The 27,894-nt window shown below is 41.9% G+C and overlaps 2 protein-coding genes across 3 annotated transcripts in view; one reads left to right on the forward strand and one right to left on the reverse strand.

Annotated features, from left to right (window-relative positions):
• On the reverse strand, positions 1-27,771 carry Jv (javelin). Its single transcript, XM_076390885.1, has 6 exons — positions 27,689-27,771; positions 8,118-8,336; positions 5,236-5,542; positions 3,378-4,163; positions 1,892-2,844; positions 1-1,824 (listed from the first exon to the last, which is right to left on the reverse strand). The coding sequence occupies exons 1-6, from the start codon at positions 27,769-27,771 to the stop codon at positions 828-830; spliced, it is 3,345 nt and encodes a 1,114-aa protein (XP_076247000.1). The 3' UTR covers positions 1-827.
• Mcu (mitochondrial calcium uniporter) overlaps positions 1-27,894 on the forward strand; it is a 55,268-nt gene that overhangs the window by 20,265 nt on the left and 7,109 nt on the right. The gene's annotated exons all lie outside the window — the stretch shown is intronic.

Genomic DNA, 27,894 nt, shown 5'->3' on the forward strand with positions numbered 1-27,894 from the left:
GACTTGGTTCAGTTGATTAAAGTGGAATCCAAGGTAGGGGATTATTTGCTGGCTTATCTTTTGTGGAGTCTAGGCTAGTATTAGGTAGAACTGTACGATACAAATTGAACATTACTTCTAGTTATAGTAGCTTTCAGGTCTTAAATTCTTGTTTTAGTTTACCTTTACGGGGGCCAAAACTGGAACAAATTCGAGAATAGGTTAGAGACTGTGGTCTCGTTTAACGCGCTAGCAGAGACGTGTAGCTCAAAGCTACCACTGACTGTTCTGTACAGATTTATGCTAGTCGTTGAAACTTGAGGAAACTGAGTTCAGAGAATAAGCCAGCAGCCTTTGATTCCAGAAAATAGAATAAAACAATTTACATGTAATTTGCATGCAGCTTCTCGCTAACTAAAACAGATATTTAAATGGTGGGATCCGCGAGAAAGGGATCCAGGCGGAAAGGGACACTCTTACCAAACATTTATTCTACATCGAAAACTCGACACAGTTAACAATTCAACAATACTCCATACTCGAAGGGTCTCTAATTTCGTTATGTACATTTGGATTTCCTCCCGAGTTCTCTCGGCTGAGCATAGACCATTATAACTTTTCCATAATGTCACTGAATATCCACGTCGTTGCTAGGAAACCTCGAACTATACAGCACTCGACTACAATTGAAGCAGCATTCTCAAACAAGTTAATTAGAAACTGTTTCCGAGAATAAGGCAAAATACCCTGAAACTTTGTCCTCCTTTAAGAACACCGGAAACTTTCCACTCTCAGAAATCGACCCTTTGGCAATCTTCTCGATCGAATAAATAAGAAGGATCCTTGGCTCATGAAGCCTCCGCGCGCTGGCTCTCCGCCGCGTTCAGACTGTCCTCGAGCACCTCGAATTCCTCAAACTCCATCTTCCCGAAATCGTCGGCAGCCCTCCAGTTGCTCTCGTTCACTTGCCACCTGGTCAAGGCACTCCCAATAAATCGACTTGGGTAATTCGATTTCGCGTCCTCCAGAGTCCCCAATTTGAAGTCAGCCTTGAAACCCTTCTCCTTATCCTCCTTCTTCGGTTCCAGGCCTATCACGACAGGTGGCTCTCGTTTCACCTCCTCGTTCCTCTTACTCTCCTCCCCTGTCTCCTCCTGCTTGTCGATAGTGGTGATCTCGATGCTGGGAGTCTCAGCGATAGTGTACTGGCTTAAATCAGGCGCCCTGTCTCGGTTTCGACACCTCAGGTGGCTTTCCACCAGCCTGCCAGTGAGCTCTAGCCTACTGTCGCAAGAATTACTCTTCACCAATCGAAACTTGACATAATCGTTCGACCTGTCGATGCACTTGAACCTGTTTTCGACTACTGGAGAGATCAGAGGGCCATTGCTGGAGTTCACCACCTTGCCACCGTAGTAGGTCACCGAGGTCCCATACTCTCTGATCTTCTTAAGAACGTCCTGGGAGACGAAATGGCTCGAGCCACCTGTCTCGTTGCCTTCGTCGTCGTGGCAGTCGACCTCTTCGTCCTCGGAGGAGATGCACTGCACCCCGCTGCCAGGGTCAGTGTCAGGGTAGTCGCTGGACACCCCAGAGCTGACGCTGCCAGCGTCCCAGTTGTGGTGATGGTAGCGGTTCACTTTGTTCTTGGAGGATGTTGAATCACTAGGCGACGTGTGGCCGCTTCTGGCCTCGAAGGTCTGAGCCAGGATCCTCGTTTTCGATTCGCAACGCGGACTGTCCAGCTCGTCCTTGCACCCCACCACCGAAGCATTCGAGGACACTGACTTTTCCATATTCTCGAAGAGCCTGGTGAGGTCCTTCGCTCTGCTGGAGCACCTAGACCTGCCAGCAATCTCATTGTAATAAAATTACAAAAGAAACTTACTAGAGCATCAACGTTGAGTCCTACCTGGATCCGTCGTGTATCTTCTCAGTGATCTCCTGGAATCTCGCGTCGTCAATAGCGCTGAGGTCCTTCATGCTAACACTCTTTCTGCTCTTGCACTCCCTTGACTCCGATCGCGAGCCCTTCATCTTCAAAGTGTTCTCGAACATTCTTCTGACATTTCGAACAGTGTCTGGGTCAGGCAGCTCCTCGTCGATGAGCTCTCGATTGACCCTGATGGGATGGTAGAAGAAGTGCTTCTTGATGGAGGACTGTTTAGGGCTTTTAGAGCCCCCATCCGCGCTGTCGCAGTTTCTTTCGCGGCTCTCTGTATCCTTCTTCTGTATCGCCCCAGCGATCTTGCAGGTTGGCTCGGACCTAGTTTTTCCCACGTTGCTTGGCTTTCGTTCTATCGTCTCCGCGCGCACTGGTTCAATTATGACGACGTTGTTGTCAAGCAGCAGCTCTTGGAACGAGTATTCCCTTAGGTACTGCATCAGGCCCTCGTAAGTCACGTCCCCGCGGCCAGCATTGTAAATGTTCTTGCTGAACATGTTCGACTTGACGATTTTGTAGCGAACATGATCGAACTCCTGCCCATCGTCCTGGCATTCTATGGAGTCCACGCAGCTCTTGGATCTAGTCAAGCTGCTGTGCGTCTTTTTGCTATCGCTGGGTTTCTTCTCTATCGTCTGATCCTCGTCGATGCCATCGTCGACGGATCTCCTTCTGCTGTCGCTACCAGACTCTGATCCTAATCCTAGATCAGAGCTCTCTGATCGTGCCTCGAAACCCAGGCTACCTTTCACCACGCTGCATGCCTTGCCTAAGATATTCGACGTCTCTTTCACGATTCTCTCGAACCTTCCCTCGATCTGTTTGCTTTGTGGACCATCCTTCGACGCGGTTTTCTGCTCGAAGAAACTCTTCGCGTTCTCCACGCTTGCGTTTGCTTCCTCTTCTTCCTGGGCGACGTTCTGAAACGAGGGAGGTTTTAGTTTTGTGTCTGTGAATGGGGAATGGATTGAGAGGGTGGGCAGGGTGAGTGGTACAAAGAAGACTCTGTTTGACGCAGGCTCTGGGAAAGGCTTTCTGCTTTGCTGTAGTGACAATGGAGATTAACCTATTTGCAGTTGCTGGAGTTTAATTCAGTGGCTTGAGAGCAGGTTTGAATTTAAAGTATCTTCTTAATTGCTAATTTTGTTAATTTTGCAATTAATGAACCTCGGTTCTTAAGCCCAAGAGGAGGCTTGAATTTAAAGTATCTTCTTAATTGCTAATTTTGTAATTTTTGGTAGATGTTATAGAATGATTAAAAATAAGTAGAGGAATTTTAGAAGACCAGAGGTAGCTTTGAATAAAAAGGAGACTAAGAATAATAGATTTCTCAATCTTCTGATGAAGTAAGATAAATTTATCATAATTAATCACTACCTATAGCAAATGAAGTCTAATAAATTCTCACATCTCTTCAAATGAATTTCTCTAATAATTCTTAATTACTACTCACCTGCATCTTCCTCGGATCCGCCTCTTCTCCCCCCTTGCTGACCCTCTCGTTCAGCTCCTTATCATTGAACTTCTCTTCCTTGGGGAGTTCAGTCTCCACAGAATCGATTTCTGGCGAGGACCGTCGGTGTCGCCTCTTCGTGACGTCGTTATCGACGACCTTCAGAACCTGTGGCCTCCGCGACATGTCTTCTTGATCCTCACTATCAGAGATCCAAATCGACTTGTAGTCTTCTGCCTCCTCGATCGTCCTATCCACCTGTTCCTCGCGGGAGGTCCTTAAGAAGTCGCTTCTATCTGCATTAGTCAAGGGTCGGTCGACAGACTCGTTTCGAGTACTCGTTAAATTTGTGCTATTCTGATCCAGACCCCTGGCCTGACCCAGTTCCTGTTGCACTTCCTCTGGGGAAGAGTCTTGTCTGAGTTCTTGCAACGAATCAGGCTCCCTCGAGTCTTTGCAGCAATATCTCGATGCAGGACTCTCGATTGCACTGTTTCCCTCTTTTACTATACTTTCTTTACATTTCTCCTCATCAGTGGCGTTGTTCCTCGCAGAGGTTTTCGCTTTGGGCTCGAGGTGCTTGAGGGATCTTAGTTTGTTCGCTTTCTTCACCTCGGGGATTCTGCTGCCTCGCTTCAGGTTGTTGTTCCGCGCGTCTTGCTCGTCAAATTCCAGTCGCACGTTTGATAAGGGTAACAGGTTCAGAACGTCGAAGTACTCTAGCTCGCCATCGTCCTCGAAGAGGATGCTGTCGAGGCTCCTGTGCTCCTTGCGTTTCCGTTTAACCTGAATCGAGAACAGAGAAGATAAAGTCTTGTTAGAGTGCCTTTGATGCTCCATGATTACATACTAGTACGTGAAAGAGATACAACTCTGTCATTCGAGCAGGTAGACAGTTCAAATATGAAGCGTAATTTAGAGCGCGGTATGAATTAACTTGCCTCGAAATTACGAGCTGTCATATTTATATGAAATTCAATTTACCTTTCTGACAGAGCAATTTAACTACGATATTGTTCGTGGAAAGTTTGAAGCGCAACCTGATGCAATATATTAAAAGTATTTCGTGGATTATTTTTAGTTCTGCTAATGGAGGATTAAAATAAAGAAAATGAATGACCCATGGAACAAGATTACTCGACTTTGTCGTATACTTTCATTTATAAACCGGTATTACACGTTTCACGTATGGGCTACGCGTTCATTTTTCCCTCACTGCAACGTGCCGCGAATTTCGATAACGTTGGCCCCATAATATTAATAATTCCGTGGATATTATCGACGCCCATCGTAGAATGTATCCCCCAAATCGTTACCATCTATATTGGCAATCATACATGGGAATGAAAATTCATGAGTCGCGTGAACTGAATACTGTTCCATCTGCTTGATCTCCCATTGGCTTGCATTACTCCAAATGATATTAGCATAATTTGTAAGCGAAATTAAAGTTAATTATTATAATCACAAATCCTATAAATTAAACCTAACAACAGTGGCTTAAGTGAGGAATCACGTTTCAGGTGAATTATCACTCCTATTTACTCGGCACTTGAAATCTCAAATCACTCTAAGTTCACGACTCCTGCATTCGACTCCCTCAAATTTAGTTCCAATTTTCTAGCTTTCCACGCGACTCTAACAACAAACTAATAACCAACCCCTTTAATCCTCAGAAATTACCAAGTCATTCCAGATCACCCAAATCACGCTTCACTTCTCCCCTTCGACATCAAAGCGACCCTCAGCAGTTCAGTATTACCCCGAAAATCTTCGTCTTTCATCCACCGCTCCCTTTGCCCGTCGCTAATAACAGTCGAGCAGGCGATGGCTATCGGAGAGCACACGCGATGTTTACCTGAGTGTAGATGCAATCGATGCTACGATTGCCTTCGATGGGCCAGTTATCCTCGACGATATCCACCAGACCACTGACTGTGTCCAGAGCCTGGACGCTGTGATAGCGTCTGGGCGACTCGGGCCAGTCGAGGATGTTCAATCGGTCTGGATCAGAGCGATTGCTGCGAGAGTACGGCAGGGGATCCGGAAACGGGGGGAGTCCTGCTGGGATCGAGTGAAGACCGCAGGCTGAACGTGAATGGTAGGACTTGGACTCGTTGAATCTTTCGTAGGAGTCTGAGAGGTGCTGTTGACTCTTGGAGAGCCTGAAACATGGGTGGACACTTAGAGTGAGACGATTCTATTCGCGATAACTCCGCGAAAAATCATCGTAGGATCATGATCTTTTTTTTAAATTACAGATTGAAGTATTGAATGTAAGATCCTATACCTTCATTTTAAATTTAGTGCAGCTCTACTACTGTAGTATCTTGAATCTGAAGGCATGTTTATCGAATTGAAAATTTCAAAGTTTGATGAAATGCACGGACTTCCTAGAATTTTTTTCGGGGATGCCGTTCACGGAAGCATAAAATTCGATCCTTCCCCTTTAATTTAAAAAAAAGATCAAGTCGATACGATTTCTTTTCGCAAAGTTACAGCACTTCGAAGTAACCCTTGCATTTTTGTCCTGTTGCCGCTATTGGATGTGGTGCAAAAATGCAAGGGTTACTTCAAAGTGCTGTAACTTTGCGAAAAAAAATCGCAGCGACTTGATCTTTTTTTTAAATTAAAGGGGAAGGATCAAGCTATATGCTACTGAAAACTGCATCATCGAAAAAAATTTTAGCCAGACCCTGCACATTGTGAAACTTTGCAATTTTCTGTATTAAAAATTGCCAAGTTTGTCGGGATGCAGGAGCTCGTTAAAATTTTCTTCGGGGATGCAGTTTGCAGTAGCATATAGTGTGATCCTTCCTCTTTAATTTAAAAAAAAGATCAAGTCGCTGCGATTTTTTTTCGCAAAGTTACAGCACTTTGAAGTAACCCTTGCATTTTTATAGCACATCGGGCAGTGGCAACAGGACAAAAACGCAAGGGTTACTTCGAAGTGCTGTAACTTTGCGAAAAAAAATCGTAGCGACTTGATCTTTTTTTTAATTTAAAGGGGAATGTTCCAATTTTATACCCCTGTGAACGATATCCCCCCAAAAAATTTCTCCAGGTCTGTGCATCCCGTCGAAGTTGGCAACTTTTAATACGGAAAAACGCAAAGTTTCACAAAGTGCAGGGTCTCGCTAAAATTTTTTTCGACGATGCAGTTTCCCGTAGCATATAGTGTGATCCTTCCCCTTTAACTTAAAAAAAAGATCAAGTTGCTGCGATTTTTTTTCGCAAAGTTACAGCACTTTGAAGTAACCCTTGCATTTTTGCACCACATCGAGTAGTTGCAGCACAGGACAAAACTGCAGGGGTTACTTTGAAGAGTTGTAACTTTGCGAAAAAAAATCCTAGCGACTTGATCTTTTTTTTGATTTAAAGGGAAATGTTCCAATTTTGTGCTCCTGTGAACGATATCCCCCCAAAAAATTTCTCCAGGTCTGTGCATCCCGTCGAAGTTGGCAACTTTTAATACGGAAAAATCCAAAGTTTCACAAAATACAGGGTCTCGCTAAAATTTTTTTCGAGGATGCAGTTCACAGTAGTATATAGCTTGATCCTTCCCCTTTAATTTAAAAAAAAGATCAAGTCCCTGCGATTTTTTTTCGCAAAGTTACAGCACTTTGAAGTAACTCTTGCATTTTTGCGCCACATCGAGTAGCGGCAACAGGACAAAAATGCAAGGATTACGTCGAAGTGCTGTAACTTTGCGAACAAAAATCGTAACGACTTGATCTTTTTTTTAAATTAAAGGGGAAGGATCGAACTTTATGCTCCCGTGAACGTCATCCTCGAAAAAAATTCTGGCAAGTCTGTGCATTTGGTCAAACTTTGGAATTGTTAATACGATAAACATGCCTTCATATTCAAGGCGCTACAGTAATAAAGGTGCACTAAATTTAAAATTAAGGCATAGTATCTTACATTCAAGACTTCAAGCTGTAATTTAAAAAAACGATCATGATCCTACGATGATTTTTCGCAGAGTTATCGTCAGTCAAAGTTAGCCAATTTTTGCCGAAAATTTTTCTTTATCTTAATTTTGTTAAGCAGTATCTTAGATAAATTAGAAGTGCAGAATCCAAGAAATTAAGTTGTTAACATATCTTTAGAGCCAAAATAGTCGTCTGAATCTTTAACTAGCTAAAAAGCCCAAATGCAATGCTCAAACGTCCTCGAATCGAGGCACCACGGTTGCATTATTGAGTTCACTTTAACATATCAGACCAGCTGCAGCGAACCGTTGAAGGATAGTGTAAATAAGAAAGTTTCTCGAGCAGTTGCGCGGCACCGTGACTCGATTCCACGCTAGAAAATCTTGCAAACTTGTACCTTGGAATATTCTAGGCTTCAGATTTTAAGAACGAGAGAAATCACTGCATACTCGAGGATTCAGAGAGTTAGAGCTCTGCTTGGAGGAACCAACTTTACACTAACTCTCGCGTGGTCAGCCTTTAATTAAAATAACCGAGATCGCAATTATCAACTACAGAAATCTAGTTTTGGGGGTGGCACTGTGAGTTTGATCCTTGAACGTCATTAAGGGAAGTTTGCTAGAAGTTGAAATCATACATAAATCTGATAAAATCCACAGTGCTAATGAAAATAGAGATTGCTACTTTATCTTCATCTTAAGTACTTCTCCCTTGTATTTAGGATTCACTGATGGACAATCATCGACGGATAATTAAACTGTCCTCGTCAGATCCCCATAATCTGATCGTGTCATTCGCAACTCACCTGTCCTTGAGAGAATTTCGATCGATGAGCTTGGCCCTCGGTATCAATTGATGCCGCCTGGGCAGATCGAAGGTCGACTGGCCTAGCCTGAAGTGATGCGCCTCTCGCTCCTGTCGAGATTCGTCCTCTGATATCACCGCAAGGCTCCTCGTTCTCTTCAAGAGCTTCCTGCGGTCCTGCGTGGACTGCGCTGAGTGGGCCTCGGGTCGTCCCCCTTCTCTGCAATTTCCATCATAAACTCAATTTGCATCAATCAATACGTAAGTACTAAAAAACAAATCCCCTCTACATTGAACTTCTTCAACATTCTAAAAAGACTAGCTCGTCTCCGCAATGTTTCATCGCCTACTGTCCAAACTACTCGGACATTGGCCTACCAATCGCAGCAGGTGTCACAGGAGACTCCATTCGTTAGAATCTAGCGTTATCAGAGGGTAGCAGAAATGCTGATATACTCCCCTAACACCAGAACCACGCGCAACTCTTGTCTAACATAAATTGGGTCACCGTTTTCCAGCTTTAAATACTTTGATTCGCGACCTTAACTTCTGTAATTAATCGCCCGACGTGGATCGATTTTCCGTCGTCGTGATTCAAAGTTCGTAATATGTGAACGCTCAGCAAGCAATTTCCTAGGGAAACAGTTCCCCAACTGTAAGCTAGATTGTGCTCCCCTTGCAATCCTTGATCGTTGCAGTAGAAGCGACTTGTGTGTCGAATACCAGCGTAGCTTCAGTGTTAAGGGTGGCTAGGAAATATCATTATCTGTGAACAGTGGAACCTTACTCTTGGCCGAGCACGTCAATATGTTTGAATAATGGACGCGACCCTGGCGTCGTTGTGTACTTTATATCTGCTGCAAAGACTAACACGAATTTTTCGAGCGAAATCCTGCTGGATTTAATAGTCGTTTTGTTGAAACTAATGGAAGAATAAAGACTGCATTGAGCGTACAAGAAGGCGTGTACGCGAATCTTTTGCCACAGAAATTAAAGTGAATTGAATTTGGTATGAGGAGGCGTGCGTTCTACTGGGCGATACAAAAGAGACGTCAGATAAATATGATATATGTGGAATTGTGATTAAGTAGGTAGAATTTGGGGAGATACCAGTAATACATTTTTGGGAGTGTAGGGGTATGATTGATGAGAGGTTTTTATTGTACAGGCTGTTTCAAAAGGAACACAAGATAGGGGAGATAGGGGAGATGGATTTCCTAGTATAGTTGTCAATTCATGAAGCTCTTATTGTCGAAATATGGTTTATAGAAATACTAATACAGGGTGACTCAAATATGGTAGCCCAAATTTAAAAGCACAGTAGATATATTCTGAATTCAAAAATTGAGAAAAAGGAACCTACTAATCTTATGTCCACAAGTCGCCTACCTTTCTAATATCTATTGTCTATTCTCTATTTATCCTACAGAGTGATTCAAAATAACTATCCACATCTATCAATAATTTAACTCTCTCAAATCTTAAGCTACTAGAATTTCCTCAGATTTCCTCAGTTGTACTAAACATAACTGAAAGCGACTGCAGCGTCACAGTAAAAGTAGTCTATTTAAATAAACACAAGGATCATTCGTCCATCTGTCGCGCTTATTCCTAGCACGGTTCACGGTTCGACCGCGATCTGCATGAAAAATCTGCTCGAAGCACCAGTGTATATTTCATTTTACGTAATCCTCCGACGAAGTAACGACTCTTTCACGATGCTGCTCGAAGAAAAATGAGGAGGCGTTCGTAGGGAACTTTGTACAGGATCTGTATCGTTCTGTAACTTTATCATTCTCCGTGCAAGCTGCTATCACGGTAATATCAGTAAAAAATGCACCCTGTAAATTTCAATATCCAGTATGCAATTCAGATCAGTATTCATATGGACCAGCTGATTTTTCAATCAGGTCGTCAATTTTTCTTCTTTTCCCATCCTATGCCCAACTACATATACATGTAGATAGTCATGAAAGACTTAAAAACAGATGAGACACATAGTATTTGCATATCTTTAGATAGTTTTGTGTGCTTTATATGCGCTTTAACACTTAAATATTTCGATATTTGTTTTCTTTATGGGATCACTCTATATGCATATGCAAAAAGTTTGTAAAATGGGTAGCACAAATTATTTAATAATAACTGTGCAATTTTGCGAGTATCGTATGTCTTCAAATTTTGCAATTTTTCCAAAAATTCTTGAGTACCACGGGCCACCAAATTTCCTATCCATCTCTTTTAACCCACCCTGTATATGGCCCCTAGTTTCATTATCCTCTACTATCATCATTATTGCATGCTTCGAATAACCACGCAGGAGGTCTCCACGAACGAATATCGATTCCGCGAAACGGCAATTAATTTCAAGTAATTTCGAGCCTGATTGAATTTCGCGGCGCTCATCCTCATTCATGCATCCGGTTTCCGCGGCGCGTTTGTCCATTCACGCTTTGTTAGCGTGCATCTAACGAGCAAGGCGAACAAGAGCCGTGCAATCGACGACAGTTCGCAATCATCTCTCCCAGCCATCGATAATTGATACATTATTCGTACTTTTACCGCCTGCTGCTGGCCATGGTACGTTCCTGGACGCGATACGGGGCCATAATCAGCCGAGTGGTCACGCAACCTTCGCTTATTTGAAAACTGGACGAAACCACACCTTTGTGAGCCCATTTACCACGGGGAACGTTAATAGAAATTAGAAGGCGATTCGTGATATTTCTAAGACCCTTGGAAAAACCTGGTCGCTTGGACACCTTACCGAATCGGTTCGACAGAATTAATTACACGAAACTAGAAATTGTGCATTCATTCGTTTTCTTATTACCAAAAGCAATCAAGACTGATATATAGACTGCAGATTTTGAAGGAAAAAGAGAAGATAGAAGTCAGATCAAAATTTGTACCATCCTTCAGGTACTTCACACATTTTTGTATATTACATTCTGCAATTTTAAGCTTCCCATAAATGCATAACAATTCATAGTGTATTAATACATAGTGTATTAATGTACAGTCGAGAGAATATTTAGTAGATTCTATGTATTTTGGAGTAGCTTAGAATGAAACGAGATTCGATTACTTCTGTGTACATGAAGAATGGTACCAAGATCACTGGAGGCCGCCGTCCTTGGCAATCGCTGCATGAACAACGCCTCGACATTAACTTTCAAGAGTAATTAGACCAATCAGCCGCGCGACGCGGCAGACCATCGCGAAATTCGTGTCAAGACCCCGTGCAATGACGAAATCTACAAAGTCAGCGTTCACGATTCGCATGCTAACGAGAACGGAATCGTACGTCTACTGAGAAACGTACCGTGAAACGTACGTGCGCGAATAAAATGCATATTATATTGGCCTATACCGCGGTAGAACGTACGATGCAGCTGGCTACAATGCGAAACCTCGCATTTCTTCTTTTCTGTTATATTTTATCCCCAAGTACGACACTGAAAAATAGCTGTATCACGACACATTTTTCTCTCGCTGACGTTGAGCACGTAATCGATGCGTGGAGAGGTCGACAAGTTTTTCGAACAACACCTATTCAGGCACCGCGATTTTGTGTTTTTGCATTTGCAAAAAGAATAGCCTGTGATGGCTTTAGAATTTCATTGAGACTTTTTTCCCTGGCTGGGTGAATAGACATTTTATATACAGCACTTTTAATCAGCGCTTCAGAATTGTTTTGTGATTCAGAGGAACGAAAATTGTACAGTAATTTTTTAGAATTGTTTATTAGTATTGAAAGTATGGGTGAATGAGACAGTTTTATCATGTTAGCTGGAAACGTTGAGGTTTGATAGTAGCTACAGGGTTGCTAGTGTTTCTAATCACTGTCTGTGCTGTGAATGGGTTCAGTGTTCTATAGTTGCGCTCAATTTAAACCTCATTCAGAAGTCTATTGAAAAGCGATTTGCCTATTTCCTCGTGAAATTGCCCGAGATCTCAATATCCTCGACTTTCTCTTTTCATTGACTCGGCGAATCTTCAGAAAATTACTGTTACTTAATCATTAGGGTCACTGAAACTGTCCAAAATAAAAAACGAAAAAATATCAATCTTAAAAATCTTTCACTCTTATACTCGAACTTCTCAAAAAATTATTCTGCAAATACCTTCAAAATAGTCAGACACGAATCGCCAGTTTCACCGAACACTATCAACACTAAAATTCATTTCCCACTTCAGCACTCAAGATACAATAACCCATGTCCGACTAATCATTGTCCAAACTACTGTGCTCCATTTTCCCTTTGCCCCATTTCAGCTGCCACGTCACCTCTCCGCTCTAATTCCAATGCAAACATGAAATTTGATAGTCTCTGGTGAATCGACCAATCAATCCATTATTCTCCAGAATCGTTCACTGTCGACTGGCCGCCGTCGCCCCGAGCCACTTTCAAAAATCAATATCACAGCGCAGTTGCGTCGCAAAAAACGAATCAGTTTCTCGAGCAGCTCGCGGGTTTTTCCGGTCGAACGGCTGCCTTGCAAGTAAAACGTCCCCTCGACCGCGCTCGCGAGCTCCACGGATCCTTGAAGCCAGGATGCAGACGGCGTATCGTCTCATTGTGTTCGCCTGAGCACGGAGAGTCGTTACGTAAGAGATTTTTGCCGACTTATCTCGGCCTTTATAAGCTGCTTTCCTTGGGGGCGCGTGAACTGACTCGAGGCTTCGCCATCTGTTCTTTGGGGAACAAGTATTACAATGACACTGAAATTACCGAGTCCAAGAGGATATGAAGTGTTGACACGGTATTAAGGAGACATTTTTCTGAGAAATTGTCGATTATGGAGATTGGATCGTGAGACGACTGGTTTTCTAATTACGCGTGAATTTGTGGAGAATTGGCTTAGGACGCCAGTAAGATGGCAATTTGGCAGCCTGCCATCTTAGTCTTGGAACCTGCATCAGGTGATCGAATATTCTGCGTTTAATGGGTACCTAGGTACTTAGTGAAGCTTGTTGCTACTTTATTGATTCATTTAGCTGATCGAATATTCTTTGTTGAAGAAGTAGATGAGGAAGTCTGTGTATGACTGTGCCTATTTTTGGGTGATATCAAGAACTTCGACACTTGTTCAAAGTTGAAAGTGGTAGAAAAGGCAGAACAATCGTTTCCTCGTAACAATAAGTTACCTAATGGCGATTTCTCCTTTATCTCTCATCAGCTATTTGTTGCTAGTGTGTACTAATAATTCTGCATTTTTCAGCTCTCGTGATCGCTATTTTACGGGAAATTTCATGCGCTTCTGATAGACGTTTCAAGGCCTGAAAGAATGCTAACTTTATTCTGTTCTTCAAATAGCTTCCACTAAAAAATCCCTTTAGTATCAGCGAAGCTATATTAAATTCCAACTTCCCATCGGCTGCCTCATTTTCATTGACGATTCACTAACAAAAATTTGCATTGAAAAATGTCAAAGATCTCAATCAACTATATTGACCATTGAAAAGCAAACTCTCGCGAAAGAAGTTCTTCGATGATTGCTCCACAATTTCACGCGAATTCGAACACGAACAATATCGAAATATTAGCAGCAAAGAAGATAAATGAGCATCGAGACGTCGCCCCAATTTTCCACTAGCAAAGAAACGTTCATCAACTCGACCATTTAATTCGCGAGCGAACTCGATTACGTCCAGCACATTTATTCGCCAGGAACGGTGGACTGGAAATCGATCGCGTGCAGGCTCGGCCTGGGATCGTGGTTATCAGGAGCTTATCGCGCTTTTGCGGCACAATTTCCACAATTTTCTCCTCGAGAAGCATGTGGACCATGGGAAACGAGTAAACGCGCGGAAAATTTTCGCTATCGCGATTCCTGATCACCTAATCGCTCACTGTAATTGATGTTGGCTCATTTCTTCTCACATGAACACCCGACGAATCAAATTCTTTCTGTTTATCGATCAAAAAATTAATTTGCCTTGGAAAAGTCGCTAGGCGATTGAAAAGCCCAGTAGGCCAACTTCCGTGCCAGGATGGTAAGCATGGCGGATTTGATTCCCAAGTTGCGCCTCGCTAATCTTCAGAACTTTGGAAAGTTTGACTCGTCAAGGGGCTCGTGAGAGCTCATTCTAGTAGGGCAGCTGAGCCTAAAGTTTGAAGTTGAACAACACATTTATAATCCTCTTCTGTCGAGGAATTAGTTTCATGATTGTGAATGCAGCATTGTGGCTTAGATACTAGGGAAATTGTTGAGTGAGTATGAATGTTCGTAGCGTATCCAGCGTGTTCGACGACAGGTATCAGGTGTGTCTGATTTGGGTCTTATTCTACTGACTTCCCTGTGTCTGACTCGGGACTTATTCTACTGACTCACTGTGTCTGACTCGGGACTTATTCTACTGATTTCACCGTGTCTGACTCGAGACTTATTCTACTGACTTCCGCGTGTCTGACTCAAACTTACTCTACTGACTTCGCTGTGTCTGACTCGAGATCTGTTCTACTGATTTCGCTGTGTCTGACTCGAGATCTGTTCTACTGATTTCGATACGTCTGACTCATATTCTACAGACACATTCTACTGAGCATTGGTATGAACGTTTGTAGTAGAAGGCATACAGTATTTAATTATTTTTCTAGATAGTCTTACTATGAAAATAATTAGGTCTGTTGGAACGTTCTTTCACTTTTGTGCCTCTCATTGAACTTGGATTTATCGTAGACTGAACAAATTCCGCATTCGCATTCCTCGCTAAAGCGATAAATCAAAGTCCAAAACCCCTTTAATTGAGTATTTCTTCATCGAACTCCAAGTTTCTCGTATTTTTTATTTTTGGTTTACGGTTCGATTGATCGCATTGAAAAGGCTCCGCTCTCGGTTAGGGCATATACAGGCATATTTGAGCAGGATGAACGGTTTAATAACACCGTCTACATTCATCCAACGCCTATGCCAGAATCGATATGGGCTTCCGGTTGATCGGGCGTCGATCATTGCACCCGCGTGCAGCCACAAAGGAGAGAAGCTTATACGAGCAGAGAAACGCGGCGGGAATATCCTATGACATGAACCGGAAGAAGTTCCGTGGTTTAAACACTCGATGGTTCGTGTTTGCCTGATGGAAATCACTGTGCATACCTAGATCGATCGAAGATAGGAAACAGCTTCAATATTCGAGACTTTTGCGACACTTGTGGACTAATTTGAGTATTGTTTTTTGTGTGAAATGAGTTGAGGATGGTCCTGTTACTATTTTTACTAAGAACATCTAACCTGATCGATCTAACAGAAATATTGCAGAGAATACTGACTTAGAGAGACTTAATTATAATTTTTGCACACAGATTTTCCCTTCTAAATCGACTAATGAATTTACTGTTAATCCGCAGAGTGTAAAAGAACAGTCCATAATACGATCGTTATAGTCTGTATTTATCACTCTCGAAGTAATTATCATAATGAAGTCGTAAATGAGCAAAAAAACTTCCGTGGGTCACTAGTAATTCGTTTTTACAGTGACCCACGTGGAATAACAATCTCCATCAATCATTACATAACATTCTTCTCTTACATAATCTCAATCAAAATCCAACTAAAATATAAAGGAACCTCACAACAATACCCTTCTTAATTACAAATTATCTAGCCTATATAAAACTATACACAACGAACAACGTTTCTGCGTAACTACTTTTCTCTTAACAATCATTATTAATAATCTCATAAATACTACAATAACCAACCAGCACAATAAACTAAGTAACGAGCATTATATAAAATCAATCCAACACGATACTTCCTATATAACAACACGCCATTCTAGACTAAAATTCCATTCGTTAGCTTTTTAGTTAGTATTTTCAGTATTTTCAGGTATTTTCAAGTATTTCACTCAAAAGGTCTCAAAGAACTATTTTCTCTATGAACAATTTCGCGATTCAAATTCATTTAAAATGAAATTAATCGCCAAGGGGTTGCACAATTAGAAACGCCCAGGTCTCCAAGGGGCGGGTCAGGCAACCTTGAGCAACTTCCCCAAACGCACTCGCGTGTCTAATGGTTCCCGTTAACGCGAGTTAGCAGGAAAGCGCGAAGCGGCGATAATCGATTGCCAGGCGTCGAAGATTTCAACAGGATAAATTCGCGTCGCGAGCTGACGTCAATCCTGCGCCCGTTTACGCGACTTTTTCTGTGTCTGGTCACCTGAGAAACGTCCTGCTGACCTTCGTTCACTGAGTCTAACTCCACTGTCTATTATATAATATTCCATAAGGAAACTATCGAACCTGGGGACCGTGACTGATGGTGTGCTAGGATAAACAACGTCGAATGCAATTAATTCTAAGCGAAATGGTACTAAAAGGATCCTGTAATTGAATTTACCCGCGAAGAGTCAAGTGACTATTATAAATGCTAGTATCTAATTTCTACTTGTGTGGAGACTTGACTCAGAGTACTTGTATTTCTTTGAATATTCTCTTCAGTAGCTCTCCTAAATCCTGTCTAGACTTTGGACCCAAGTACCTCGAACTTTCCCAAGCTTCGAATACCAATTCAGCGACTCCAAAATCGAGATCTTCTTAAAATGGCAAAATCTTCTCTTACCCTCAAGTATCCTCTAAGCCTCTCCTAGTCCAAGAACCAATCTTCGGTTCCACGTGAAACACTGTCAGTTTCCAAGGACCAAAATCTGCTTCGGTAGCCCGAAACCAGTGGTCCAGAGGACACTGGAGGTACCAGCAGGCTGGGTGATAAGAGTTCTCTGCCTGATGACTCAGAGACAAGAGCAAATTGGATCCCCAGGATCTTCGATTCGGTTTATTCGCGATCCACAAGCCACCACGCCGGCTTTTCACTTTCTCGTTCGCGCATCGACTGACGGATATCGCTGTGGCTGGCCGGCCGATCGCCACTGTACACCTGTTCCCTCGACAGGACAACGTGTACTCGTGTCTCCACACGGATTGTCCATTCGTAGTGGGAGTAGTGCACCTTAGTCAGTGGCTGACGTCAGTGGTCTCTCACACGGAAACGCGCTAAGTAATAAGAACCACGGGATCTAAGAATATCGATCATTCTCTGACGCTTGGGTCTCTAGGTGAAGTTTCTTTGGAGATTAGAACGTGGAGATTATCGTTGAACGTGTGGATTAGAGGATTTGGTTTAATATTGATTCTGGGATTTAGTTCTTTTCGAGGAAGGAAGATCGTAATTGGTTTCATGAGAAAATCTGCAGTTGCTTCTGCAGGGGATTTATGTTCTGAACTGTGGCGAAGTTATTAATTTTTGCTCTGAATTTAAGTGTAGGTATCCAGTATGTTTCGACGATAAGTGTCAAATATGTGTCTGACTTCAGACTTATTCTACTGACTTCGCTGTGTCTGACTTATGACTTATTCTACTGACTTCGTTTTGTCTGACTTGGAACTTATTCTACTGACTTGACTGTGTCTGACTCGACTACTACCAGCAGTAGAATAGGTACCAAGTCAGACACATATAATACCTCCAAAACGAAGCCTCAAAAGCAATTCCATTATTCTAAATTTTCCTATTATTTCAACACATAGAATCACCATTTAAATTTCCAACTATACTATACTCAAAATTCTGACTATTTTGCAAGCAAATATTTCTTCAAATTTTCCTTCCTCTATCGATTACTAAATATTTTACCCCACATGGTTCCCCCACACTTTGCCTCAACACATTTTCTCAAACTCTCCTCCACATCTCAATCCCATAACCCACACGTAATAATCTCCAAGCACTTCCTCCCGTAATTCGCTAAAGCAAAACATAAAACCCCCTCTTCGTCACGAAAACAATGGCGATGGAGGAGCGTTATTATTCCGAGCAGCGAGGATGACGCGTGAGGGGCTAGGAAACGCTCAATGTCGAAGACACCAGCGACGAGGACTTGGATATCATTGAATACGAGGGTCAAATGGCAACGACCGTGTACCATATTCGTCAGGACTCCAAAAGTACTGGGTTAGGTCTCCAGGGACGAGCGATGAATCGTCAAACTTATGTACAATGGCTTTTCCCCTGAGGAAATCCTTCGAGGAGTGCCTCCGACCTCCGACATCGATATTAATCGAGCGATTGTTACCGTGAAGGTCGATTCTCAACGATTATGTGGATCGAGCTCGAGGAACAGTTGCGTAACGTTTGCTGGGGAGTTGAAGGTCCGAAATAGTTGATATCTGAGATCGTGCAGGAAGCTTTTGTACTGTAGAATTTTGAGGTAAACTGGTTGTGGTGTAAGACTGTTCTTTCTTAGAATATATTTACCGTGGTCCCAGAAATTAGCCATACATGTACACTATAGACAGAAGTATCTAGACACTCGATGAACGTGGACTAATAGTACTTAAATAATACTCCTATCTGTAAAATAATTCAAGACACTCTTCTTACAGAATGTTCTTCTGGAACACCCAAGTTCAAAGCTGAAAACTATCGACACTAATTGAAGTCTGCCCACCACTTGCAACAACGCTTCAATTTGCATCTGAACAGCATTAAAAAGTCATAAAGAAAATCGTCCATCGAAAACACGCGTTAAACTACGAAGTCCACAGTTAATAAATGAATCCCACAAAAAGCGCGAAGGAGAAAAACAGCTGGCACACTTCCTCCACTCGATTCATGCTAATAGGTTACGCCAAGTTGCATCGGCAATCGGCTCGTAAATCGGCCGAGCGACGTGCACGCTCTCAGAACGCCTCGAACCTCGTCTAGACGCAGATGCCCCGAGGCGTGGTTTCTATTCGTTATCCGTCAACTCGGGAGCAAGACCGCGACTCGAAGTTCGCTGCGTCGAGGCCCCTGGCGCCGGAACTCGACGAAGCATCCGGAAACGGCGCAATGAATACGATATTCCCGGTACAGAAGAGATCTCGGTGATTCATTTTACTTTCCTAGGACACCTTCTCTTTCCATGGTCCCCTCGCGATTTAATGGGACGACACGGGGTCAAGGGCGTTACTCGTCGAGCAGAACCAGTCCTGACTCTGCATCCGGCACGTGGATTCGACTGTTGGCCCGTCGTCGCTGGAATGAAAAATCCCATTCCTGTACTCGACCGTGACACGGTCCAGGTCGCGTCGAGAACAGCTGACTGTTAATATTTCAAGCGATCGTTGTGATGAATATTTTTAGGGGATGGTCCTCGCGGAGGATCGATGAAACATGTAGGAGTGATCCAGTGGAGACGATATTCGAGGGTTTAAATATTCAGGGTTGTTTGTCTGCTTCGACTCCTAGGTATTGGTTCCACTTTGGTATTGCTGGGTCGACCTGCTTATTTATGACTGTAAGAGTTTAGATGCCCTAGAAACGTTTCTAGATATTTGAGGTCCTTTTGTGAACTTTTGTCAGCTTCTTCTGGAGTTTGAGGAATTTAATTGGCAATGAATGTCTGTAGTCTATTGGAATTGTGAATTGTATTCAGTGGGACGTAGAGTTTGGAAGGTGGAATCTCAAGTACTTGACGAAGTTAGGATAAATCGAGGACTCCAGCAAACTTGAAAATCAGATTACACCCTTGCAATCTCAATAGAGCGTTCCCGAAGGGGCAGGGTTGTGTCCAATGAATCTGGGGCAGGAAAAGGTGAACGATGATAACCAAACGTCCTCGATCAGACTCTGTTCCTTCGGCACTCATCCCAGAGAGCCTTGACAGCTATAAATATTCAACATCCAAGCCTGACCCAGAAGCAGGAGATCAAACAGGATGGACGAAGCCAAACATCAAATAGGATTCATACGACGCTTATTTAAATTCAACATAGAGACACGCAGGACTCCTACGTGGACGCATGCATTCAAATCCAGGCTGGATTTAATGAATTAGTGGGCAGAAAAAACAGAACTGTAACCATTTGCTGCTCGATTCCCGAGTAAGCCCACTCTGTATGTTTAATCGCTGCTGATTAGCTCGTCTACGCGGTTGGACCGCGAATAATTAGCAAACATGGCTGCAATCGAAGTTGCGTCTATGTATGAGCTTCACTGGGGAGAGGAATTTCATTTACTTCGTGGGTGGAATGCTGCTTGGGTGAGCATTTCATTTGGTCTAGTTTTTTAGTTCGGTCAATAAAATCCTAATGTATTCATTCGATCATTTATTAGCTTAAAAAGAATATTAGTAATTCTTTAGTCCAATTGAATTTCAATTGCAAGATACAAGAATTAAAAATCGTAAAGTAATCTTATAGTCAAGAAATGGAGTCTAGGTTCTCTTTCCCTTGCTGCGAGTCTTCAATAAAAAAAATTCCAGGAAAATCTGAGGTGACAATTTCGCGGCACTTCTCTCTCGGTGTCCAGCGAGTCGCAAAAGCAATGGTCACGTAGGAAACCACGAAAAAGAAAGTGACCATGGCACTTGGCCTAGGTTCTGCTTACAGTCGAGCCTTGGTACGGACAGCGATACTTTCCTATCGACTTTTTTTCTATCTCGTCTCACGTTTCACGTGCCAAGTGTTTTTTCTAGTATACAAATACTCCTACGCGATTATGGTAGAATGTCTTCTAGGCCATCCAGAGAAATTTTTATCGGAGTAAACCCCTTGAGATCCCCTTGGAAATAAATGTTTCCATTTTATACTTCGTTCGTTATTGAATTTCACCTGCCAGCTGTCGCGGAATATTTCTCTTACTTTTATCGTTCATTCAGGGAAATTGAAATCTGATGAATTAAAAGCAGAAATTTTTTTAAAAAGGTTATAAAGATTTTTAGCGCTTTTTTACGCGGAGCTCTTTGGTTGTTCTTAAAAAATTGTGAACCCACTTGAATTAATAGTATGAGATAGACAAAGTATTTTATTTTTGAGTACCACATAAATTTCCTTCAAGCTTGACTCAGCTTCCATTTAAACTTCACAGAGTTCGACTTTCAATATAGAAAAATTTACTCGAATTGAAATATTCATCAAGCATAAATTAAAAGTAGGCTTAAAAGTCACTCTTGGAAAGGAGCATTCGATAAAGCAAAGGATTAATAAACCCCAAAAAACGACTGACTCAGGTGGAAAAATCGAATGACACGTGTTTCATCCCGAAGAGTTTAGCAAGAATAGAAGATCGCCAAAGATATGAAGTCACAGTTTGCCCAGAGAAACGTTTCCGACGGAAGGCCGAGCGCGCTTTATGCATAAGGCAAAAAGTGTTCACGTGTGTTTTAACGACGCTGCATTCATCCACTGTTTCAGCGTGCATTGCACGCTTTCTCTGTCGACTTAATGCGACGCTCGTGTTTTCTTATTTTTCCACGTCGGACGGACGAGGCTAGAAAGAAAAAGAACAATTACACGCGTGCATCGACGTTTTTCACGGAAGCCTAGGAGAGAGAAGCGTTCTCGGAAAGAGATGTCACCTACTCTCGAGTGAAGCTGTTAAATACTTTGATTATCGAGAAGTGAAAACAGGAAAGTTCTGTATTTTAGAAAGCTATAAGTTCGAAATTTCAATTAATATTAGTTAGAGTTCACGGTACAAAGTATTAATAAATTATTCGAAAATGAAGTCAGAAAGCAGTATTTTATTATTAAAAATGGCTAAAGGCAGCAGAAGTTACCTGGTTGAAAAAAGGCTGCAGAGAAATTTCACAGAGGTCCTGGAAATGAATAATAAAACACTTTGAAGGGAAGATAGAACACAGGACTGAAAGAATGCACCAAGAGAAGTCGAATCACGTTCCCTAGCTGGAAATGCTTGCACTGTGACTGCAGATGTAAGAAAAAATCGCCAGACAATTTCATCCCCTCTATTCAGCCCTCTTCCCACCAATGAATCATGCAGTTACCAAGGAAACCGATTCTCCCTTTGTGAAACAACACGCGTGTGAACCAGGTGAACCTGAACCACCCCCAAGTTCAGCAGAGAACAATAATTCAGTCACCTGGAGTGAACCAGGTGAAATGACTCACTCTAGAATTCTATAAAGAAATAATCATACGTTTACTTAATAACCATTTCATTAACCATTCATTCATAAAATAGGCTAGGTTCAAAAAACTACAAATTCCTCGGCTAATTTCTATCTTTCAGTATTTTAATATGACACAAAATAACATTGTATTAAAGGAAGAAAGTTATTGGCCAAGTGACCTCTCAACTAAGGCCTTCGCGTGTAACAAGCTCCTTCAGTAATTGAACAATTAGCCTGCTCGGTGGTTGCCGATTTCGTGATTAAGTTCCGCCCGAGTTCCCCGACCTTTGAGCGATTCCCCAACCGCGATGGAACTCTGGAGAAATTAATTTCGTGAAAGTGAAGTAATTTGAGAAGCGTAACTTGACACAGGGTCATTGACGCCTCGATGTGTCGGAATCGATTCGAATTACTTTCGATTGGAGGCTCAAGCACCGGAAGTCGATCGCGCGCGGAGGCTGCGGTTCCGTGAACCGCAAGCTCGAGGATTTCCATTTCGCGGAATATGCTCGTTGCAGAGATGCAAGTGAGACACTGTTTGGAGCACTCCTATCTCAGAAGCTTAGATAAGATTATGAAAAAAAGTTAAATGTGAAAAGAGCTTTCTCAAGGTTTTCCTTCTATGAATAAAATTTCTACTTTTTACGTTTTAATATTGCGGGATATTCTTTGGCTTCTAATTTTCTAGAATTTTGTTCACTTATGAAATAGTGGCAGGTAGTTGAGTTGCCTTGGTACAGGATCCTGTCCACTCGAGGAGCACTCTTACTCAACGTGGACATCGATTTTAATATTTCCACGCTTCGGGGACCGCTGGGTTTACGTAACTTCGGCATGAGGTAAAACTGAAAAAAGCATGGAACACATCCGCGCGTGTAACGATCCTATTGTTACGTAAATCTCGCGGAAATCTTCGCCGAGGTTCACCGCAAATTGGTTTTAAGGTAAACGCTCGACAGAGTCCGCGATCGTCACGAGGTCGACTTTTCGTTTCGTTGGTCGCTGTAGTCGCTAACCAGGCGGAAAAATACTTGATAACTAACGCGATTAGGAGGTAAGACTTTTGTCAATTTTCTTGAATTCTTGAAATTTGCAACTTTGATAATGCTAATAGCAAAAACTAATGGCACAGTGGAACAGGATTTGTCGAAAATACGTGATGAGTACTGAGCTTAAGAAATGATAGTCTTCTCTAGCACGAATTATTATTACTTTTATGTGACTCTAGAAAGTATTGAGTGGGAAATGAAAAATGCTGAATATCTATTGCATTGACTATAGCAGATCTTGAATGCATTTGAAGGTGCTGGAGCTTTTGTTAAATAAAATGGAAAGTAGAGTATTTATAGAAGATAATATTACACGATGTTACATAGTGGAAGCTCCTGTTCTCGTGAAAGGAATTTCATATAATCCAATGATGGCTAAAAGAATATCCATCCCTTTGGCTAAAACGATCGCGTGTGCTGCCCTGATCCCTTCTATCGCGGAGGTATTTATTAAAGAGGTAAATGATAAAGTAGATTAAAATAAAATCGATTGAATTTCTCAGGGAGAATTCAGGAATTTGAATTAATTTATCAGCGCTGAATAATTAAAGCAAATCTCTTATCTTTGATTCAGAGAACATTTATCTTGCTTCCAGCTGGAAATAATTGTGTAACATGCAGTGAATTCGTTAATGTTTTTCCTGTCGGAAAAATGCTTTTCCTCTCTCCCATTTTCATCTTGCGATATCGTCCAACTACATATTTAACGACTTCCTCGTGCAGTGTTTCAGAGACCAATTTTGATTAAAAGCAGCCATGATTTTTCCTCGAAAAATAAGGTCGCATAGAGTTTCAAGAGAAAAAGGATTAAAAAACTAGAGAGCTTTGAAGCTTAAGTAGCTATTGAAGCTACCGATATTATCGTTCGTGGCACACTTTGCAACGAAACGCGATTTTCTGCTCGAACAGTACAAACGATTCCTTTCCTCGGTTGAAATGGAACGTGAAACGCCTTTCGCGAAAGTAAAATCAAAGAAAATGATAAAGTGTTCCTGTCCAGTCGATCGATGTCATCGCAATTGATGATAATCTTTCGTTTTCGCTCTAAATGTGATAAAACAGAAGCGAATCGTTTTAATGAAACAGACATTTTCTTTTCGCTCTGGTTGCCTCGGTTTACGCATCTGCGTTCAGTGAACGTTTTTCATTCGTTCGCTGTGATTGTATTATTGAAATGAGGAATCATTTAGCCAGACGAATTAGATTCGCTTTTTTGCAGAATTCTGAAACAACTTAATAAGGACAAGACAATTGTGATAAAGAAAGCTCGTTTATTTTTCACTAGACCATTGATCTCCAAGTATCCCTAAATCTTTAATTCCCTAAATATAAATGCTGCCTTAATGCCTTTGTTCAAGAACTTTCTATAGAGAAACCATCCTTCTTGCTCTGATAAAGCTACTTTGCGTGTCCACCTCGGCCAATTACATTAAACTCATTTTATTCTGCACAATTATATGCAATTTTTAGATTCAATTAAACTAAAATGAAAAGAAATGTAACGATTGAACTGGGTAAAAAAGTTACCCCAAATACCATACCGCTGCAAGAACTAGAAGCTTCTTAGAACCTCACAATTTTCAAGTCAACTCATCCCTAACTAACCCCTTTTACCCTAAATAATTTCAAGCTACAAAATATCGAGCTAATAAAGCAATACAAAATTCCCCAGAATCAGTACCACTCCATTTCCCAATCTCTACTTTTCCTTCAATACATTCCTTCCAGTCACAAGTTCCCCTCTCCAAAAGCCATAAACCTATTTTGCACGCGTCCTACACTCCACAATACACCAAATCGCTTTAGAGAAACGAATTGGAAAAGCCTCCAATCCTTTCCCCATCTGTTTCTCCCCCAAGACCCCAAGAAACAGCTTCTAGCCCAAGGCAGTCCCCTTATCCTCCTCGCTCAATCTCTCGGCGGCGAGTCACGCAATCCGGAAGAAATAAGGACGAAAACGCTACGTATACCTGGCTTGGTCGGCGAACTCCATCGTCACCTGGCAATAAACGATTTTCACCGCGTACATCGCGCACCAGCATCGTATCGCGAGGAAGCTCCCGTCACCGTCGCTTTCGCGCGCGTTTTCAGAACACAAGTGACTTTCCAGCGAGCGAATTTCGATGCACGCTGTCGCGAGCCCTTTGTCCTGTTCCTGTCCGGCACGCAGCTGCGTGTGCACACGGAGGAAACAGACGAGCACTGGTAAAAACGGATATCCGGTGTGTTCCGCTGTGATGCTCACCTCCCACGGTCTATGCTTGCTTTTCGTCCTTTCGATCGCGCGTCCACTGCGAATCGACCACTCGGAAATTCAAAATTATGGGTAACAGTTTTCTGTGTCTTTGCGTTTTGTAGAGGTGGACAAAATTGATTTGGATTGGATGCAAAGTGGTTTTACTTTGAGCTGTTGCAGCGTGGATTTTTGACGGTGCAGGGTGTAGTTTTTGAGAGATTGAGTTTAGAAGGTTTTGGATTTTTTAATTTTTTCGTTGAGTTAATGGAGGTGCAAGGGACTTTTCATTTTCGAAGATTTACAGTTCCAAGGTCTGTAATTATGGACACATGGAATGTTCAGTATTCTGAACGTTGTAGAAAGCAATTTTCTCTACTTTAATATAGAAACTTGCGGGAGAACGCATTAATTTTTAATTAAACTTCGCAAACATACCTTTCATCTCCACTTCGGCATTTATTAAAGGAATTATACTGCTATTTTTTAAAATCTTTCAAACGAAAGAGTCGACTCATAAAACACTGTAGCTGTAACTGCTAATTTAAGAATTCAATCTAACAGTATCTCCAACCTTCTATTTTCCCAATTCGCTCATCTCTCGAGGATCGTTCCACGATGTAGAATATTATTCATCGAAGGAAGTTTCTGCTGTAATTACATTGAGAGTCACCCTCTGGAACGATGATTTGCTTTTCATTAAATCACGGTCGCGTTAATTAACAGTGTAATTCCACGATATTTTTTGTATCTCTATAATTCGGTTCGAGCTCGTACTATGTAGCTATCAACAGTTTCGGTTTCATTGATCGGCTGGTATTCATTTTCCATAGAAACGAAATGAGCATGTCAGACGTGAATAAAAGGCAGAACTGGACGTAGCAGTTGGCAGGCTCGTTAACAGCTAGTATGGAGATAGAAAATTTCTCGAGTTTCTAGGTGTGGCTAATTAGCGGAACTACGACATGCGTATAATTTATGGAGGTATAACAGGCAAATGGAACACATCCGCCCCCGCCAACGATATCGAAAATTCGCGAGACGATTCTCCTGTGTATAGTATCCTACGTGTACAGAATTCGTGCAACGAGTTTGCTTCTTAGAAGCTTACAGTAATTCAAAACACTTGCGATGGATTTCATCTTCGAAAACAGTCGTCTGATGTAGGTCGATGGCGAAAGGTTCGATTAAAAGAAAACAAAATCGACGATTAATTAACATAATTATGGAGCAATAGAATTGTTGAAGATCATGAATCAGTGAACAATAAGTTAAGCGCCGTGGAAGTCGCCCGTGACCAATATACTTTCTTAACAATGCATTCTTTCTTCTTATAAATATTTCATCATTTTTTATCTATTCTATACTCCGCAAAGCGTGAAAAAGATGAGAGCAAACGAAGGTGGATATATGTGAGTCTCATCGAAATCGCTTTTGTATAATTTTGCAGGCAGTAAAATCTCGAATTTAATAATATTTTCAAATTTCCCGGCACTGCGTTGAGTAACGACGCATGCTCCGTTGCGCCCTTCACACGCATGCGCTGGAAAATAACTTTAAAGGAAGAAAAATGTATCCTGAAATTTGCCACTGGTCTTCTATTTACAGATTCACGGTCTAGATATTTTTATATCTCGTTTCTGCAGATTGAAAAAAGAAAGGAGAATAGCAAAATACATTTATATTACTGTTTTAATTAATAATGCATTATAATTGGCTCGAAGTTTCGTGTTGTAGCTCGGTCTTGTTCGAATTTCGTAGAGTGAGGCGCGCACAGATGCGCACGCACGATCCCCAGGGCGCATGCGCAGTAAATCGTCGCCTTATAAAGCGGCGCGACGAGGCCCGCGTAATCAGACCACAACCAGCGCGCTAATAAACGCGCAGCCTGACCGTGGCGAAATTCAACTAATTAACGATTAATCCTCTACTAATAATAGAACGTTATTCAAACGGTATCTAAAAGATCATCGTCTCCCAGAATTTTCAAAGAATTTCTCGATACTCGCAGCCGAATAATGCTTAAATTATAATAGATTCGAAATTCCTCGTGCTTAAGTATCAGGCTTCGAATAATGGAGAATATCCGAGAATACATTAAACTAATATCATAAACGAGTATCGCCGTATAGTTTCTGCTCTGATATTTATGCATCGTGGAAGTTTCAGGAGATTTTTCGAGTTCATTAAAAATCTGGGCCACGCTTCGTCTCTAGTATCGCGCAACTTAATTAGCTTATGGCGCAGTCCCCTCTCTCTATTGCTGCATATATTGCGCAGAATTTTTCGGGGAACTTGAAGCCAAGGCGTTCACTCGGTAATTACTTGACAGCGTCTGCAGAATTTTTAAGCAGTCTTAATAAAATAGGGAAGAATTGTGTACTCACCGATGGCATTTTTGTCGCTGTCTTTCCTGCACCCATAATGCCTCTCCAAGGGTGTGGGTTCCACCACTCTGCACTCCACCCATGGTCGACCCCTGAACGACGAGGCCTGATATAAATTGATAGTTTTAATTATTAAGGAATAATCCACGGGCGAGAGAAAATTTATTTAAAAGGATGTTATTGTGAAAATCAGGAAAACGTTGAAT

The sequence above is a fragment of the Calliopsis andreniformis genome, unplaced genomic scaffold, assembly GCF_051401765.1.
Source record: "Calliopsis andreniformis isolate RMS-2024a unplaced genomic scaffold, iyCalAndr_principal scaffold0022, whole genome shotgun sequence".
Lineage (NCBI taxonomy): Eukaryota > Metazoa > Arthropoda > Insecta > Hymenoptera > Andrenidae > Calliopsis > Calliopsis andreniformis.

What these genes read in the sequence shown, in the direction of transcription:
- Jv (XM_076390885.1), bottom strand. Translation starts at nt 27,771, where the DNA reads ATGGGTGGAGTGCAGAGTGGTGGAACCCACACCCTTGGAGAGGCATTA. An exon ending in CGAAATTCTCTCAAGGACAG is followed by an intron (nt 5,543 to 8,117) that starts GTGAGTTGCGAA and finishes CCCATGTTTCAG; the next exon opens with GCTCTCCAAGAGTCAACAGC. An exon ending in TCGATTGCATCTACACTCAG is followed by an intron (nt 4,164 to 5,235) that starts GTAAACATCGCG and finishes TTCTCGATTCAG; the next exon opens with GTTAAACGGAAACGCAAGGA.